The sequence below is a fragment of the Balaenoptera musculus genome, chromosome X, assembly GCF_009873245.2.
Source record: "Balaenoptera musculus isolate JJ_BM4_2016_0621 chromosome X, mBalMus1.pri.v3, whole genome shotgun sequence".
NCBI lineage: Eukaryota > Metazoa > Chordata > Mammalia > Artiodactyla > Balaenopteridae > Balaenoptera > Balaenoptera musculus.
This window is the reverse complement of record NC_045806.1, coordinates 15,361,411-15,380,584: the sequence shown is the minus strand read 5'-3', so window position 1 is coordinate 15,380,584 and position 19,174 is coordinate 15,361,411. Positions and strand designations below refer to the sequence as shown.

The 19,174-nt window shown below is 37.6% G+C and overlaps 1 protein-coding gene across 7 annotated transcripts in view; it reads right to left on the bottom strand.

Annotated features, from left to right (window-relative positions):
• Positions 1–1,994: 1,994 nt before the first annotated feature.
• PPEF1 (protein phosphatase with EF-hand domain 1) overlaps positions 1,995–19,174 on the bottom strand; it is a 147,223-nt gene continuing 130,043 nt past the window's right edge. For all 7 annotated transcript variants that reach the window (XM_036841022.1, XM_036841027.1, XM_036841025.1 and 4 more), the window contains 4 exons: positions 11,798–11,904; positions 4,282–4,445; positions 3,110–3,194; positions 1,995–2,206 (listed from right to left, as the gene is read on the bottom strand). In XM_036841022.1, coding sequence (XP_036696917.1) covers positions 1,998–2,206; positions 3,110–3,194; positions 4,282–4,445; positions 11,798–11,904 — 565 coding nt within the window. In that variant the 3' untranslated portion in view covers positions 1,995–1,997. The remainder of the gene's footprint in view (positions 2,207–3,109; positions 3,195–4,281; positions 4,446–11,797; positions 11,905–19,174) is intronic.

Genomic DNA, 19,174 nt, shown 5'->3' with positions numbered 1-19,174 from the left:
TCACACCCACAAGGTGAATCAGCAGCTCAGCAAGAGTGTGTGGGAGCTACACAATGGTTGCCGCTTCTCTTTGCCTTCCAACTCTCTCAGGAATCTCCACTGTGGCCCACCTTAACCAGAAACATACAAGAAAGGGAATTCTGAGAAATGTAGTTCAGCCTAGCCAAACGGACACTTCTTTAATGGTTATGTGTCTCTTTAGACCCTCCTATTGTTCTTGAGTTAGCATTAGTAAATTATATTTTTCCCCAGGAAAATTATGCACAATGACCAGAAAATGTAGTATCTTTGTTAACTGATTGCTTAGTATTTGAGATATGTTTTGGGGTCTAATACATGATCAATTTTTATAAATGTTCCATAAGTGCTTGGAAATAATGTGTATTCTCTAAAACTGACTGCAGAGTATACATATACATACATGATCAGGTGGATTAACTGGGTTGTCCAATTTTCTATACACAAGTTTTTTATTTACATGCTCAATTACTGAGAGGTATATTAAAAATCTCCCTCTATCAATTTCTCCTAGTAGTTATGTCAATTTTTGCATTATCAATTTTAAAGCTCTAAGTTTTTAGATGCATATCAGTTTAAAAACTATTATATCTTCCTGGTGAATCATTCCTTTTAGCGTTCAGTAATGACCTTTTTACCCCTAGTGATATTATTCTTTGCCTTAAAGTCTATCCTGTCCAAAGTTAATACTGCTATGATTTTAATTATGCTCTTTTTTTTCCTAACCTTGGGGTTTCTTTTTTTTTTAAATTTTATTTATTTTTGGCTGTGTTGGGTCTTCATTGCTGCAGACAGGCTTTCTCTAGTTGTGGCGAGCAGGGGCTACTCTCTGTTGCGGTGCACGGGCTTCTCCATTGTGGTGGCTTCTCTTGTTGTGGAGCATGGGCTCTAGGTGTGCAGGCTTCAGTAGTTGCAGCACACAGGCTTCAGTAGTTGTGGTGCACAGGCTCAGTAGTTGTGGCGCATGGGCTCAGTAGTTGTGGTGCACAGGCTTATTTGCTCCACGGCACGTGGGATCTTCTTGGACCAGGGATCGAACCTGTGTCCCCTGCACTGGCAGGCAGATTCTCATCCACTGTGCCACCAGGGAAGTACCCCCCGGCCCCTGGGGTTTCTTTTACTTACTTGCCAGCTCAGCTATGCATTTTTAAAAGATATTTGTTATATGTGATCCATTATTTCTGGTGTGTGTAGCAGGATATCTAACCTGGCATATTCATAGATCTTGAAGTTCTCAAACTTCAAGAAAAAAATGAAACATATACTCACCTTCAAACAGAAATCTCTTATTGTGTTTGATAGGCAATCAGAATGGCAGAATAAATTGCACAATGTATGCATCACCAAGGCCCCATCTTACCAGTGAAGGTGTCAAACCATATTAATTATAGGGCTCAATCTGAATGTACTCACTTTCTATCTCCAACAGACAAGAAAAAAATACGCTTTTTCAAACAATACACTCCCACAGCTTCCCCCGAGATTCTGATATGGCTCCCATCCCTGAAGGTGGTTCCCCCACAGCTGAAAATCACTGGTTTATGATATCTCCAAAGAAGATTACAGTTTAAAGATGGAAATATTCTTAATAGTTCGGTATTCCTCCTCCCATTCCTCAACCACTCACAGATGTTGTACTTTCCTCTGGTATTCTGTGGGTTCTTTTCAATATGTTTACAAACTGCTCAGGTCTCCTGGTTAGGTGGCATCCAAGAGACCAACACTAGGCTCAAATCCAGTTTCTACCTGGCAGTGTGTGAGTCCCACCACTGGAGCCAAATCCTATCAGCTGACATTTAACCTAGTCTTACCAATAGCAGTTTACTAGGGACTTCCAATACCCACATTATACATCTGCTCATGGTGTGAATTGGGGTCTACTTTTCTCTACTACTGACTATGAATTTCAAGGGTCGTGGCAAAGATTCTGTCAGTGATTTGGGCCAACTGTTTACAAGGAGGGAAAGCCCTAATTCTTGTTAAGCAACCGTGGTGTCTGATTTATTCAACTTGTCAAATTTATGCACTACATAGAAAGCCTTTAAAAACTCATTAAAGTCAATGCTTCCATCTTTGTTTAAGTCCATCCTTTCGGCGAGCTCATCTAACTGGGAATCATCAATACAGACACTGTAGTAACTTGTGAAAAGTTTCCACATGCTACGAAATTCTTCCATGGAGATCAGGCCTAAAAGAATATAGGAGAAGGTCATGAGTGTTCATTTTAAGACCCACCTTAGGGAGGGGTGCGGAAAGCCATACTGACTGAATAGTCCCAATTAGCAGCTCACTAACATGCCTGACCATCGAGACACTGAAGGAAATGGAAAAGTAAGATTGTAAATATAAGAAACAATATGTCACTTTCAACTACCAAGTGATCCTGAGATTATTCTAAAGCTGGAATAAGTGAACAGTGAAGGAATGGGGCGGGGGAGATTGTAGATGTGGTACTATATGTAGTATAGAAATTACAAGATCTAAAATCTAAGGGAGAGGGACATGGAAGGAGGGCAGAGAGGAGAGCTACATCAAAGCAGAGGGAGAATTAACCCTGGGACTCAAAAAGAGGATTGCAAACAGTGGCTCTGCCATTTTCTATAGGCAGTAATTTACTTTTGTGTTTTGATTATTGATTTTTTGGTACTCAATGGTCTCTGCAGTTGGGGATTATCTGATGATTTTTTTTAAGTTTAAAAATAAATAATTGCGCATCAAAGCTAAGCAGAAAATGAGTTCTTAGTCACCAAAACAGAATCAGAACTCTAGGAATGATTTTTATTGCCAGGAATAACTACAATTTTTAAATGGACAGTGGATTATCTTTTCATCTGTGCTGGTGATTTATAAAAGGAGCTATTCTTGTCTGACTAATGGATATATAAGCCTATACCATATGGACTCGAATAGAGAGTCTGTGGCCAAACTAAAAAAAACAATAATATTAAACATGAGTTTATCCCTACCCCCCACCCCTGAGTTAAATCAAGTTTGGATGAAGAATGCAATAGATGAAAACAGAATTCTGGTTTAAAAGAAACAGACTAGCCTTTGCTTTCTATTGCTACTGAACCAATCAAAGTGAACCTACCTGAGTGATCAGAGTCAATGACATTAAAGATGATTTGCAGGTCAGATCGGTATCTGTACACTGTTTCAATCAGAGTAGGCTGAACCTAAAATAAAGACTAAGTGTTAAGACATATAGAATTTATAACAGATCAATTTTAGTAAAAGTAACAAACACACAACATGGTCACCAATTCGAAGTATGTGATTTAGATAGAAATTTGAGAAGGCAGGCCTTCCTTGGAGGCCCAACCCTCTTGAATCAGATAAAAGACCATGCTCTTGTGTTCTGTAGCGCCTGCAGTCTCTGTTCCTTAGGGGTTGGGCCAAAGCGAATCTGTGTGCCAGGCTCTGCACTGACAGCTTCTATGGATTATTTCATTCAGTCCTCAACAATAGCCCCAAGGAACAGAACTATTATTATGCCCATTTTACAGACTGGAAGACAGAGAGGTAAAGTAAGTTTCCCAAGGTTCACATAGCTGGTAAGTGGGATTTGAATCTTGGCCTGAAGCCAAGGCCTGGGAGCTTAGCCACCATGGTAAACTGTCTCTCAAGTGAAGCCAAAAGCCTCCTTTCTGTGGGTATTTTAGTTTCCCACGTGCAGTTTTACTTCCCTTTTCCTGCTCAACTTCTCAACTCTCCTGCAAACAATCACCTCAGTCCTAGCTCCCATCAGCTCACTTTCAGCCCAATACTATAACTAATTGCTGAAGAGTTGTTAACTAATAAGTACTGGGGGTCTGACAACTCTTCCTGGGGTATCCCCATTTTAATAAGAAATTCTAAATTTTAAAATTCTTTAAGGTATAAGATGTCATATCAGTAAGTCTATACTTACTGACAGTTAATAGGAGTATGTTGAGTATTTTAAAGAGTATTATATGAAAGAAGAGATGTCATATATGCCCTTCTGCTGGACAGCACTTAAGAGAAGAATCACATATTTGACACAGATTTGCTTGCAGAAGTCTTTTCTTCTTTTTTCTTTTTGCCTATCCTTAGAACACACAAACTTCCTGAACAGATCACAATGTATCTGGAAGATCCCCCTTAGGTCTTTCCTAAGAGTGCCACGCCCACCCATTAGACGATTCCACTCCCAACTTTTCAAAGAACTAAGGAACTCTTATAAGTTGTCCAAAGGCCGTTAGACGCCAGCCAGGTTTTAGCCGGGGGCTGTGTTTCACTTACCTCTTTCACAGGTTTCTGAATGTGGATATCTTGGAAGCTGGACATGTAGTCAATATTTCCATCTTTGTCTGTGGTTACCAGACGTGAACTCAGGGATCTCCATGGCAAGCTCAGCCCCAAAACGTTCTCCATGGAAAAAGCCCACTGGCCCACAGAAAGTTTTCCTAACAACAACAGCAACAAAGCTCATATAATTGGTTGATAATTTGATTAAAAATGCAACCTCATCAATGGAGCAAGCAGACAGCCTCGGTTTTGAGGCCTGGGTGCCTCTGCTCCCCTTTATGATCTGTCCTACCAGACCCCCCGACTCTGAGGGAGGAATAACCTTTGGGGTTCCGCAGATCTTTCCCTTACTGTTATGCATAAGCAATCAGAATTTGGGTATACTAGATTTTTTCCCCTTTTTCTTATAAACAAAGTAAGGTATGTTTATAATAGAAGATTTGAAAACACAAAAGGATATAAAGGATAAAAGATTACTTTTATTTTTAGCATTTGGGCATATTGTTCATGTCTCATTTTCCCAGGTAATATCCTTTCATCTCCTAAAATTATATGTAGTTTTTTGAAGTATAAATACCTTTATTTTTTCTGATTATTAAAGATATGTTCATGTTTTTCCATGTATATAAACATGTATATATAAATGTATATATATTTTATCTTAAAGCCAAATATACTTTATACCATATGTTTTACATATGTGTATTACATATGGCAACACACACACATAACAAACATATATATTCTAACCTGATTTTTTACTTACAATAAATCATGGACATGCATCTATGTTAATAAACATAGATCTACATCATTCTTTTAATGGCTGTGAAACTATTCCATTATTTTCTTAGGATCATTCCTAGAAGTGGAATTGCTGGATCAAAGGGTATGTACATTTTTAAGGCGTTTGATATATATTGCCAAACTGCTTTCAAGAAAGAGTAGCCAGGGGGCTTCCCTGGCGGCGCAGTGGTTAAGAATCCGCCTGTCAATGCAGGGGACACGGGTTCGAGCCCTGGTCCGGGAAGATCCCACATGCCACGGAGCAACTAAGCCCGTGCGCCACAACTACTGAGCCTGCACTCTGGAGTCCACGTGCCACAACTACTGAGCCCGTGTGCCACAACTACTGAAGCCCACACACCTAGACCCTGTGCTCCGCAACTAGAGAAGCCACCGCAAAGAGAAGCCCGCGCACCACAACGAAGAGTAGCCCCCGGTCGACGCAACTAAAGAAAGCCCGCGTGCAGCAACGAAGACCTAATGCAGCCATAAATAAATAAATATGCAAACAAACAAATAAATAAATTTTTTAAAAAGCAAAAAAGAGAAAGAAAGAGTAGCCAGGGACTTCCCTGGTGGCGCAGTGGTTAAGAATCTGCCTGCCAATGCAGGGGACACGGGTTCGATCCCTAGTCCAGGAGGATTCCACGTGCCGTGGAGCATCTAAGCCCATGCACCACAACTACTGAGCCTGCGCTCCAGACCCCATGAGCCACAACTACTGAGCCTGCACGCCACAACTACTGAAGCCCGCGCACCTAGACCCCACGCTCCGCAACAAGAGAAGCCACCACAATGAGAAGCCCACCCACTGCAAGGGAGAGTAGCCCCTGCTTGCCACAACTAGAGAAAGCCTGCATGCAGCAACGAAGACCCAACACAGCCAAAAATAAATTAATTTTAAAAAAAAAGAGAAGCCATTTTACACTCCCACCAAGACGATTCCCCACATACTTACCTGCTAAGGACATAATTCTTTTTTTTTTTAATTGAAGTTTAACGCATACAGAAAAGTTCACAAAACAAATACAGAACTCAGTGAATTATCACAAAGGGGTTTCTTATGCAACCACCACCAAGGACAAGAAATAGAACACTGCCAATATCCAAAAGCCCCCTCTGTGGCCCCTCATAATTACTATCACCTCCCACTTTCCCAAGGAGAGTCACTATATTGATTTCTAACACTATAGTTTACTTTTTGCCTTTTTTGATCTATATATAAACAGAATCATAAAGTAAATATTTTGGGAGGAATCTTACTTCCTTTGCTCAACACTAAGTTCATGAGATTCAGCCATGTTGTTCCATTTAGTTGTAGTGTCTTCGTTTTCATTGATGTATAGTATTCCACATATTCAAAATTTATATACCCATTCTATTGTTGGTGGACATTGGATTATCTACAGTTTGGTGCTATTACAAACAGTGCTGCTAAGAACATTCTGTACATGCCCCTTTGGTGCACTAAACCTATAGCTCAATTTGGGGAGAATTTATATCTTGACAACTTTGGCCCTTGAACATAATACCCACCCATAATACCCACCCATGTATTTCAGTTCTTTTTTATTTCTTTTAATAATATTTTAGAAATCTCACACATCAATCATTTGGTTTCCTTCTCGGTACTTGATTATCTATTGTGAATGGTATCTTTTAAGATTTTCATTATCTAAAAGTTAATGGCTGCCTATACCAGTTATCAATTTACTTCCACCCACTTAAAAATCTACCTTTCTTTGCCCTATTTTGTGATATTGGAGCTGAACCCTGTAAATATTTCTCCTTTGGCAGCTGGCATAATGTTAGGCTTTGTCAGCAGAGGGTGCAGGAAGAATGCTCTAAGACATAGCAGAAGAAACGGTTCTGGTGTACTTTGCTTCTTGCTTCTACAGCATAGCATGGCTGCTAGAGGTGTGTGGGAAATGCAGTGGCACCCACTCTCTAGTGAATTTCATGGACACCACAGTGGGTGGTTCCCTTGCCAGCAGTGTGTGGGAGACACAGTGGTGCATAGCCCAAAGAGAGTTTTGATGGCACCACAGTGGGTGGCTCCATTCTCTTCCTAGCCCACTAGCTACAGACCAACTCTGACCTGACACACCTCAGTGAACTTTCACCCCATCCAGCGGGCCACAGTGACACCCTCTCCAACGAGGTCTGAATCTTAGCCTTGGTTGGAAGTAGGGGACTCTTCCAAGTTTGTTCCTTCCTTGGATACTCTCTCTCAGCCTTAGAGACAATAGTTGTTCCCTACACTTTCTGTTCTTGTATTCTTTAGATTTCTCTTTTATTCCTATTAGTAATTAATCACCTTTCACTAGTTTATAATTCTTTATATTGTTTCCTCGTTCAAATTACTGATGTGGTTTCTGTCTCCTGAATAGATTCTGACTGATACACTAGTATATGGAAGTGCAATCAATTTCTGTTTATTGACCTTGAGGTTCTACAACTTGCTAAATTCACTTATTAATTCTAACAGTTTTTCAGTGGATTTATTTGGCATGTTGTCTATGCATAGTGACATTTTATTTCTTCTTTCTAATCCTTATCATTTTATTTAACTTGCCTTGTTGTACTGGCTAGCATCCCTAGTACAAAGTTGAACAGAGTCTTGAGAGGGGGCCTCTGTATTAGTTTCCTATTGCTGCTCAAACAAATTACCATAGAGTTAGTGGCTTAAAGTAACACATATTTATTCTCTTACAGTTCTGGAGGTTAGAAGTACAAAATCAGTTTCACTGGGCCAAAGTCAAGTGTCAGCAGGGCTGGTTCCTTCTGGAGGCTCTGAAGGGAGAATCTCTTTCCTTGCCTTTTTCAGCTTCTAATGGTTGCCTATATTCCTTGGCTTGGGGCACCTTCCTCCATTTTCATAGTGCATTATTTCAATATCTGCTTCCATCATCACATCACATTCTCTGATTCTGACTCTTCCTATGTCCCTCTTATAAAGACCATTGTGATTACATCACACCCACCTAGATAATGCAGGATAATCTCCTCAGGTCAAGATCTTTAACTTAATCACATCTGCAAAGTCCCTTTTGCCAAATAAGGTAACAGTCACAGATTCTGGGGATTAGAATGTGGATATATTATGGGAAGGGGCATTATTCAGTCTGCTACAGCATCCTTCCCTCATTCCCAAACTTAGAAGGAAAGGTTTCAACATTAAGGTCTCCATTAAGTATGCTATTTTCTATAGGCTTTGGTAGATATCCTTGATGAGATTAAGGAAGTTTACTTCCATTTTTAGTTTTCTAAATGTTTTTTAAACCCATGAAACCAGGGCAAAATACATGAAACAATTTTTTTCTTGAGAGAATTATATTACTTCTTTAAGTTTTGTTAAGTGGTGAATTACACTGATTGATTTTCAAATGCTAAAACAACCTAGAATTCCTAGTGTTCCTAGAATAAACTAAACTCTGTTGTGATACACTAACCTTTTGCTATTATTTCATCCAGGATTTTTTTCATCTAAATGTATGAGTGATATTAGCTTTTAATTTTCCTTTTCCATAATGTTCTTGTTAGGTTTTGGTATCAAGGTTATGCTGACCTCCTAAAATCATCTTGAAAGTGTTCCCTTGAGAATTCCCTGGCGGTCCAGTGGTTAGGACTCTGTGCTTTCACTGCCAAGGGCACAGGTTCGATCCCTGGTCTGGGAACCCTCAAGCCATGTGGCGCAGCCAAAAAAAAAAAAAGAAAGTGTTCCCTCTATTTCTATTCTCTGGAAGAGTTTCTGTAACACTGGTTTCATTTCTTCCTTAAAATATTAAATATGCATACTGTAATGGCTAATGAAGCTATATGAGCTCAGAGCTTTCTATGTGGAAAGCTTCAAAATTTCAGATCCAATTTCTTTAATAGTTATAGGATTGTTCAGATTTTCTATTTCTTTTTGTGTCAGTTTTTATAAGTGTGTGTGTACATATATATATTTTAAGAATGTGTCCATTTAATCTAAAGTTTCCATTTATTAGCATAAGAATTTCCAAAATATATCTTATGATCTTTTTAATATCTGTAAAGTCTGTAGTAATGTCCCCCCTTTCAATTCTGGCATCAGTTATTTGGTCTCTCTTTCTTTCTCTCCTTATGAGGGTTATATCAACATTTTCTTCAAAGAACCACTTTTTGTTACTTTGTTGATCACAGTTTCATCTTTTAAAATATATACATTGAAGGATATCAATGCCTCTCTAATTTGCATCCCATAAGTTCTGATATGTTGTATTTTCATTACTCAATTTCAGCATTCTAATTTCCACTGTGATTTCTTCTTTGATCCAAGGGTTATTTAGAAGTGTATTTCTCATTTCCAAGCCCAAGGGGATTTTCTAGCTACCTTATGTAATTGAGTTGTAGCTCAATTCACTATGTCAGAGAATTTATTCTATACGTTTCCAATACAAAATTTGTTGAGATTTACTTTATGTTCCATTTAATGGTCAATTTTTGTAAATGTTCCATTTGTGCTTGACAGCAATGTATATTCTGCAATGTCGGATGCAGAGTTCTATATATTCAATATGTCTTTTAGGGAAAGTTTGCTAATCTTTTTGTCTGTTTATACTTTCCGTTCCTGTGAGAGAGGAGTGTTAAAATCTCCCACTATGATGGTAGGTTTTTCTACTTCTACTTGTTCAGTGCATTTTTGTTTTACATATTTTTGAAGGAGGCTGTATTAATAGGTGCATACACATTTAGAATGGATTTAGTTGGAAAGCTGAATATTTTATCATAAAGTGTCCCTTTATTTTTCTAGTAATGTATATCTCCTTGAAGTCTACTTTGTCTGATATTAACACAGCTATTCCCACTTTGTTTTTGTTAGTGTTTTCATGTTGCATCTTTTCATAAATTTTATTTTCAGTGTTTTGTACAGATTTTCCCTGACTTAAAATGCAGTTACATCCCAATAAACCTATCATAAGTTTAAGATATTGTGAGTAAAAAATGCATTTAATATTTACATCTAACCTACTGAACAGCATAGCTTAGCCTAGCCTACCTTAAATGTGCTCAGAACACTTACATTAGCCTATAGTTGGGCAAAATCATCTAACACAAAACCTATTTTATAGTAAAGTGTTGAATATCTCATGTAATTTATAGAATACTGTACTGAAAGTGAAAAACAGAATGGCTGTACGGGTATGGAATGGTTGTAAGTGTATTGGTTGTTTACCCTTGTGATCTTGTGGCTGACTGGGAGCTGTGGCTCAATGCTACTACCCAGCATCATGAGAGAGCACTGTACCACATATTGCTACCCTGGGAAAAAATCAAAATTCAAAATTCGAAGTATGGTTTCTACTCAATGCATATGGCTTTCACACCAATTTCAAGTTGAAAAATTGTAAGTCGAACCACCATAAATTGGGGACCACCTGTATATATGATTCTACTGTCTACTGGCTTCTGTTGCAACTGTTGAGAAGTCTGACGTCACTCTAATTGTTGTCTCTGTAGCACCGTGTGTTTCCTCTGCTTCCTTTTAAGATTTTCTCTTCGCTGTTGGTGCTCTGCAGTTTCACCACAAGTGTGTGTAGGTGTGAATTTAATTTTATTTATCCTATTTGAGAATCACTGTTCCTCTTTACCTGTGAATTTGAGTCTTTCGACAGTTCTGGAAAAGTCTCAGCCATTATCATGTCAAATATATTCTCTCTTACATTCTCTCCTCCTGGGACCCTGATTAGATGTATGTTACACATTTGATTCTTAATCTTTCTAATTCTTTTTTAAGCAATGTCTAATCTTCTGTTTAACCCACTCACTATGTTTTCTTAATGAGCTTTTATATCTATATAAAATAAAAATGGTTCTTCTTTAAATCATTTTCAAATGCATATTTGTGATTCCATCTTTCATTTCTTTAAACATTTTCTTTCTCAGTAATTTTTTATTTTGTATTTGATAATTCCAATATATGATGTCCTTGGGAAACTAATCTGTTGCTTATTGTTTCTGCTGACTCTCCCTCATGGTAGCTTGTCCCCTTGTTTGTTTGGTGATCTTCGGTTGTGACCTCATATTAGTTGATCCTAATCTCTGGATATACTAGTGGCCCAAATTAGGGATGCTTCCCATGAAGATGGATTTGCATTTGCTTGCCAGGAGTTGGGGGCACTACAGACCTAGGACTACTTTAGTCACTTTGAGGATCTAGGCTTAATGTTGTAAGTCTCAAATTCAGTTTATCCATCTTTCTACTATCCTACGGTTTAGTCTCAGGATTGACTGCTACACCAATATTAGTATTTGCCCCCAGGACAATCTAGCCTTTTGTGCTTGCTTGCTGCTCCATGTTCCAACATGTGGTTTTAAAAATCCTTTAATGGGGCGAGGAAATGCAGCCTAGAGATTTATCTTAATTACTGTGAGGCTGGTAAATGCATTAAAATTCTGTATCCTCTAGAATCTAGCTGTTTCTTAACAGGAGGACCTTCCAGAGTGTCTAGTCAAAATACTACCAGAAGAGAAGTCTAATTCTGGGTTGTTGTTGTTTTTTTAAGTTGAAAGAAGCTTACTGAAAAGGAGGAATATGCTTTTGTCCAAGCATATAATGGATTATATTTCATTTTTATCTCTATCATTCCTTGCTGGTAAAAGTAGAAAACTGAAATCTTAAGGAAACAAAGAAAATGAAAACTAATTTGTAGGTAACCTGGTATGTTAAGAAATGGTAAGCATTACATAATTTTTTTACCTGATTTACTGCAGTCTTGAAGTTGGAAAGCACGAATGAGGTCAGTTTTTCGTGAAATCATTCTCTCTTTTAACATCCTGATGGCACTACTTTCAACAGCATTCACCCTATGTTAAGAAAATAATTATTAGGTGAAAGTTACATAAGTCATCCTGTTCTGTTTCATTTTAATATGATTTGTTGCCACTCACCAGTTTCTACATTAAAATGAACTGTCTAACTTAACACATAACATATTACTAGGTGGTGAATGTGTTTATATGTATGTGTGTGTGAAATTTTAAAAGGATTATCACTGGTATTTTCTTTTTGATTTCAAAGATTCACATGAACAATTAGTGTATGAGAATATCCAAGACAAGAAGGAAAACAAAGAGGGACTTGCTATAGCAGATGTTGAAATTTACCTTAAAGTTACTTAAACAAAACAGCAGGTATTGACACAAGAGAAGACAGATGCATACATGAATAGAATAGAATTTTCATAAATATAGTGAACTATAATATATATGGGAACAATATATATGACAAAGGAGGTATTAAAATTCAGTAGAAAAGGACGATTTTTCAAAATAGTGCTAGCACAATTAATGTCTGGATGTTAAACTTCTACCTCAGACCATTTACCAAAATAAATTCAAAATAAAGGAGGAACAGAAGAACAAAGTAGTCATGAGTCACCCCAAAAAAGCAAAATGGCAGATGTAAATCCAACCATATCAATAATAACATCGTATTTGAATGGATTAAATAAAAAAGCAGAGATTGTGAGACTGAATTAAAAAAATAAGATCCAACTATATGTTGTCTACAGGAGACACACTTTAGTTTCTAAGGTACAAAGAGTTTGAAAGGAAAAAGTATACCATGCAAACAGCAACCAGAAGAGAGTTAGAGTGGCCATACTAATAGTAGACAAAATAAGACTTTAAGACAAAAGCTATTACTAGAGATAAAGAGGGATATTTTATAATGATAAAAGAACCAATCAGTCAAGAAGATGAAATAATTATAAAACATATATGAAACTAACAACAGAGCCCAAAGCTACATGAAACAAAAACTGACAGAATTGAGGGGGCAAATAGACAATTCAACAATAATAGTTGGGGACTTCAATACTCTACTTTCAATAATAGATAGAACAACTGGGCAGAAAATCAAAAAGGATATAAAAGACTTGAACAGCACTATAAACCAATTGGATCTAAGAGATTTGTATAAAACACTCCACCCAACATCAGCAGAATATATATTCTTCTAAAGCATATATGGAATATTCTCCACAATAGACCCCATGTTAGGCCATAACGTAAGTCTCAATAGATTTAAAATGATTAAAACCATACAAAGTATCTTTCCTGACTACAAATAAATAAATAAATTAGAGATTAATAACAAAGAAATTGGGAAAATCACCATGTAAGGAAATTAAGCAATACAATCCTAAATAACCAATGGGTCAAAGAAGAAATCACAACAGAAATAGAAAATACTTTAAGATGAATGAAACTGTAAATACAACATGTCAAAACATATGAGATGCAATTAAGGCAGTGCTTAGAGGAAAATATATATCCATAAATACCTATATTAAAAAAGAAAGATATCAAATCAATAGCATAATGTCTATCTTCAAAAGCTAGAAAAAAAAAGATTAAACTAAAACCCAAAGCAAGTACATGGATGGAAATAATAAAGAACACAGGAGAAATACATAAAATAGAGAAATAAAAAAACAATAGAGAAAATTAACAAAACCAAAAATTGGTTCTTTGAAAAGATCAATAAAATTGACAAACTTTTAGCTAGACTGGCTAAGGAAAAAAAAAAGACCCAAATTTCTAAAATCAAATGATTTTAGAAAGAGGGGTCATCACATCTGACCTTACAGAAATAAAAAGTATAAGGGAATACTATGAACAATTGTACGCCAACAAATTAGATAACGGACAAATTCCTATAAAGATACAAATTACCAAAATTGGCTAGGAAGAAATAGAAAACTGAACATACCTGGAACAAGGAATAAGACTGAATAAGTAATCAAACAACTTCTCACAAAGAAAAGCTCAGGGCCAGATGGCTTCACTGGTGAATTCTACCAAACATTTAAAGAAGAATTAATACCAATCATTCACAAACTCTTCCAAAAAATAGAAAAGGTGGGAATACTACCCATCTTATTATATAAAGCCAGTATTACCATGATACCAAAACCAAAGATCACAAGAAAATGACAGACCAATAACTCTTATGAATATAGATGGAAAATCCTCAACAAAATACTAGCAAACTGCATCTAGCAATACATAAAAAGGATCATATACCATTAACAAGTGGGATGTATCCCAAGAATGCAAGGTTTGTTTAACATCTGAAATTAATCAATGTAACACATCATATTAATAGAATAAAGGACAAAATCCATATGATCATCTCAATACATTCAGAAAAAGTATTTGACAAAATCCAACACTCTTCATGATAAAAACAGTCAACAAACTAGGCACGGAAGGGAACATCCTCAACCTGATAAGGGGCATCTACAAAAAACACATAGCTAACATACTTAATGGTGAAAGACTGAATATGTCCCTCCTAAGATCGGGAAGAAGACAAGGGTATCTGCTCTCACCACTTCTTTTCAATATTGGTGTGGAGGTTCTAGCCAGGCAGTTAAGCAAGAAAAGGAAGTAAAAGGCATCCAGATTGGAAAGGAAGAAGTAAAACTATCCCCATTCACAGATAATATGATTTTGTATGTAGAAAATCCCATAGATTCCACTAAAAACTATTAGAACTTTGTACAGCAACTACACTTCAATTAAAAAGATAAATTAAAAAAACTATTAGAACTAATAAAAAAGTTCATTAAGATTGCACAACATACAAAAATCAACTGTATTTCTAGACACTATAAATGAATAATCCAAAAATGTAATTAAGAAAACAATCCCAGCTCTCACTCCCTCTTGTGAGAACACCAGAATCACAACTAGCTGCTGGACAATCATCGACAGGAAGACACTGGAACTCACCAAAAAAGATACCCCACATCCAAACACAAAGGAGAAGCCACAATGAGATGGTAGGAGGGGCACAATCACAGTAAAATCAAATCCCATAACTGCTGGGTGGGTGACTCACAGACTGGAGAACACTTATACCACAGAAGTCCACCCACTGGAGTGAAGGTTCTGAGCCCCACGTCAGGCTTCCCAACCTGGGGGTCCGGCAACGGGAGGAGGAATTCCTAGAGAACCAGACTTTCAGGCCTAGTGGGATTTGATTGCAGGACTTCAACAGGACTGGGGGAAACAGAGACCCCATTCTTGGAGGGCACATACAAAGTAGTGTGTGCATCGGGACCCAGGGGAAGGAGAAGTGACCCCAGGGGAGACTGAACCAGACCTACCTGCTAGTGTTGGAGGGTCTCCTGCAGAGGCAGGGGGTGGCTGTGGCTCACCGTGGGGACAAGGACACTGGCAGCAGAAGTTCTGGGAAGTACTCCTTGGCCTGAGCCCTCCCAGAGTCTGTCATTAGCCCCACCAAAGAGCCCAGGTAGGCTCCAGTGTTGGGCTGCCTCAGGCCAAACAACCAACAGAGAGGGAACCCAGCCCCACCCATCAGCAGTCAAGCGGATTAAAGTTTTACTGAGCTCTGCCCACCAAAGCAACAGCCAGCTCTACCCACCACCAGTCCCTCCCATCAGGAAACTTACACAAGCCTCTTAGATAGCCTCATCCACCAGAGGGCAGACAGCAGAAGCAAGAAGAACTACAATCCTGCAGCCTGTGAAACAAAAACCACATCCATAGAAAGACAGACAAGATGAAAAGGCAGAGGGCTATGTACCAGATGAAGGAACAAGATAAAACCCCAGAAAAACAACTAAATGAAACGGAGATAGGCAACCTTCCAGAAAAAGAATTCAGAATAATGATAGTGAAGATGATCCAAGACCTCGGAAAAAGAATGGAGGCAAAGATCGAGAAGATCTTTGTTTAACAAAGACCTAGAAGAATTAAAGAACAAACAAACAGAGATGAACAACACAATAACTGAAATGAAAACTACACTAGAAAGAATCAATAGCAGAATAACTGAGGCAGAAGAACGGATAAGTGACCTGAAGACAGAATGGTGGAATTCACTCCTGCGGAACAGAATAAAGAAAAAAGAATGAAAAGAAATGAAGACAGCCTAAGAGAACTCTGGGACAACATTAAATGCAACAACATTCGCATTATAGGGGTCCCAGAAGGAGAAGAGAGAGAGAAAGGACCCGAGAAAACATGTGAAGAGATTATAGTGGAAAACTTCCCTAACATGAGAAAGGAAATAGCCACCCAAGTCCAGGAAGTGCAGCGAGTCCCATACAGGATAAACCCAAGGAGAAACACGCCAAGACACACAGTAATCAAATCAGCAAAAATTAAAGAGAAAGAAAAATGATTGAAAGCAGCAAGGGAAAAATGACAAATAACATACAAGGGAACTCCCATAAGGTTAACAGCTGATTTCTCAGCAGAAACTCTACAAGCCAGAAGGGAGGGGCATGATATACTTAAAGTGATGAAAGGGAAGAACCTACAACCAAGATTACTCTACCCGGCAAGGATCTCATTCAGATTCTGATGGAGAAATCAAAAGCTTTACAGACAAGCAAAAGCTAAGAGAATTCAGCACCACCAAACCCGCTCTACAACAAATGCTAAAGGAACTTCTCTAAGTGGGGAACACAAGAGAAGAAAAGGACCTACAAAAACAAACCCAAAACAATTAAGAAAATGGTCATAGGAACATACATATCGATAATTACCTTAAACGTGAATGGATTAAATGCTCCAACCAAAAGACACAGGCTTGCTGAATGGATACAAAAACAAGACCCATATATATGCTGTCTACAAGAGACCCACTTCAGACCTAGGGACACATTCATACTGAAAGTGAGGGGATGGAAAAAGATATTCCAAGCAAATGGAAATCAAAAGAAAGCTGGAGTAGCAATACTCATATCAGATAAAATAGACTTTAAAATAAAGAATGTTACAAGAGACACGGGAGGCCACTACATAATGATCAAGGGATCAATCCAAGAAGAAGATATAACAATTATAAATATATATGCACCCAACATAGGAGCATCTCAATACATAAGGCAACTGCTAACAGCTCTAAAAGAGGAAATTGACAGTAACACAGTAATAGTGGAGGACTTTAACACCTCACTTACACCAATGGACAGATCTTCCAAACAGAAAGTTAATAAGGAAACACAAGCTTTAAATGACACAATAGACCAGATAGATTTAATTGATATTTATAGGACATTCCACCCAAAAACAGCAGATTACACTTTCTTCTCAAGTGCACACGGAACATTCTCCAGGACAGATCACATCTTGAGTCACAAATCAAGCCTCAATAAATTTAAGAAAATTGACATCATATCAAGCATCTTTTCGGACCACAACGCTATGAGATTAGAAATCAATTACAGGGAAAAAAACGTAAAAAACAAACACATGGAGGCTAAACAATACGTGACTAAATAATCAAGAGATCACTGAAGAAATCAAAGAGGAAATCAAAAAATACCTAGAGACAAATGACAATGAAAACACGACAATCCAAAACCTATGGGATGCAGCAAAGCAGTGCTAAGAGGGAACTTGATAGCTATACAAGCCTACCTTGAGAAACAAGAAAAATCTTAAATAAACAATCTAACCTTACACCTAAAGGAACTAGAGAAAGAAGAACAAACAAAACCCAAAGTTAGCAGAAGAAAAGATATCATAAAGATCAGAGCAGAAATAAATGAAATAGAAACAAGGAAAACAAAAGCAAAGATCAATAAAACTAAAAGCTGGTTTTTTAAACAAAATTGATAAACCATTAGCCAGGCTCATCAAGAAAAAGAGGGAGAGGACTCAAATCAATAAAATTAGAAATGAAAAAGGAGAAGTTACAACAGACACCGCAGAAATACAAAGCATCCTAAGAGACTACTACCAGCAACTCTATGCCAATAAAATGGACAACCTGGAAGAAATGGACAAATTCTTAGAAAGGTATAACCTTCCAAGACTGAACCAGGAAGAAATAGAAAATATGAACAGACCAATCACAAGTAATGAAATTGAAACTGTGATTAAAAATCTTCCAACAAACAAAAGTCCAGGACCAGATGGCTTCACGGGTGGATTCTATCAAACATTTAGAGAAGAGCTAACACCCATCCTTCTCAAACTCTTCCAGAAAATTGCAGAGGAAGGAACACTCCGAAACTCATTCTATGAGGCCACCATCACCCTGATACCACAACCAGACAAAGATACTACAAAAAAAGAAAATTACAGACCAATATCACTGATGAATATAGATGCAAAAATCCTCAACAAAATACTAGCAAACAGAATCCAACAACACATTAAAAGGATCATACACCATGATCAAGTGGGATTTACCCCAGGGATACACGGATTCTTCAGTATACGCAAATCAATCCATGTGATACACCGTATTAACAAATTGAAAAAGAAAAACCATAGATCATCTCAATAGATGCAGAAAAAGCTTTCGACAAAATTCAACACCCATTTATGATAAAAACTCTCCAGAAAGTGGGCATAGAGGGAACCTGCCTCAACATAATAAAGGCCATATATGACAAACCCACAGCAAACATCCTTCTCAATGGTGAAAAACTGAAAGCATTTCCTCTAAGATCAGGAACAAGACAAGCATGTCCACTCTCGCCACTATTATTCAACGTAGTTTTGGAAGTCCTAGCCACGGCAATCAGAGAAAAAAAGAAATAAAAGGAATACAAATTGGAAAAGAAGAAGTAAAACTGTCACTGTCTGCAGATGACATGATACTATACATAGAGAATCCTAAAGATGCCGCCAGAAAACTACTAGAGCTAATCAATGAATTTGGTAAAGTTGCAGGATACAAAATTAATGCACAGAAATCTCTTGCTTTCCTATATACTAATGATGAAAAATCTGAAAGAGAAATTAAGGAAACACTCCCATTTACCATTGCAACCACCACAACAAAAAAATACCTAGGAATAAACCTACCTAGGGAGACAAAAGACCTGTATGCAGAAAACTATAAGACACTGATGAAAGAAATTAACGATGATACCAACAGATGGAGAGATATACCATGTTCTTGGATTGGAAGAATCAATATTGTGAAAATGACTATACTACCCAAAGCAACCTACAGATTCAATGCAATCCCTATCAAATTACTAATGCATTTTTTACAGAACTAGAACAAAAAATCTTAAAATTTGTATGGAGACACAAAAGACCCCGAATAGCCCAAGCGGTCTTGAGGGAAAAAAACAGA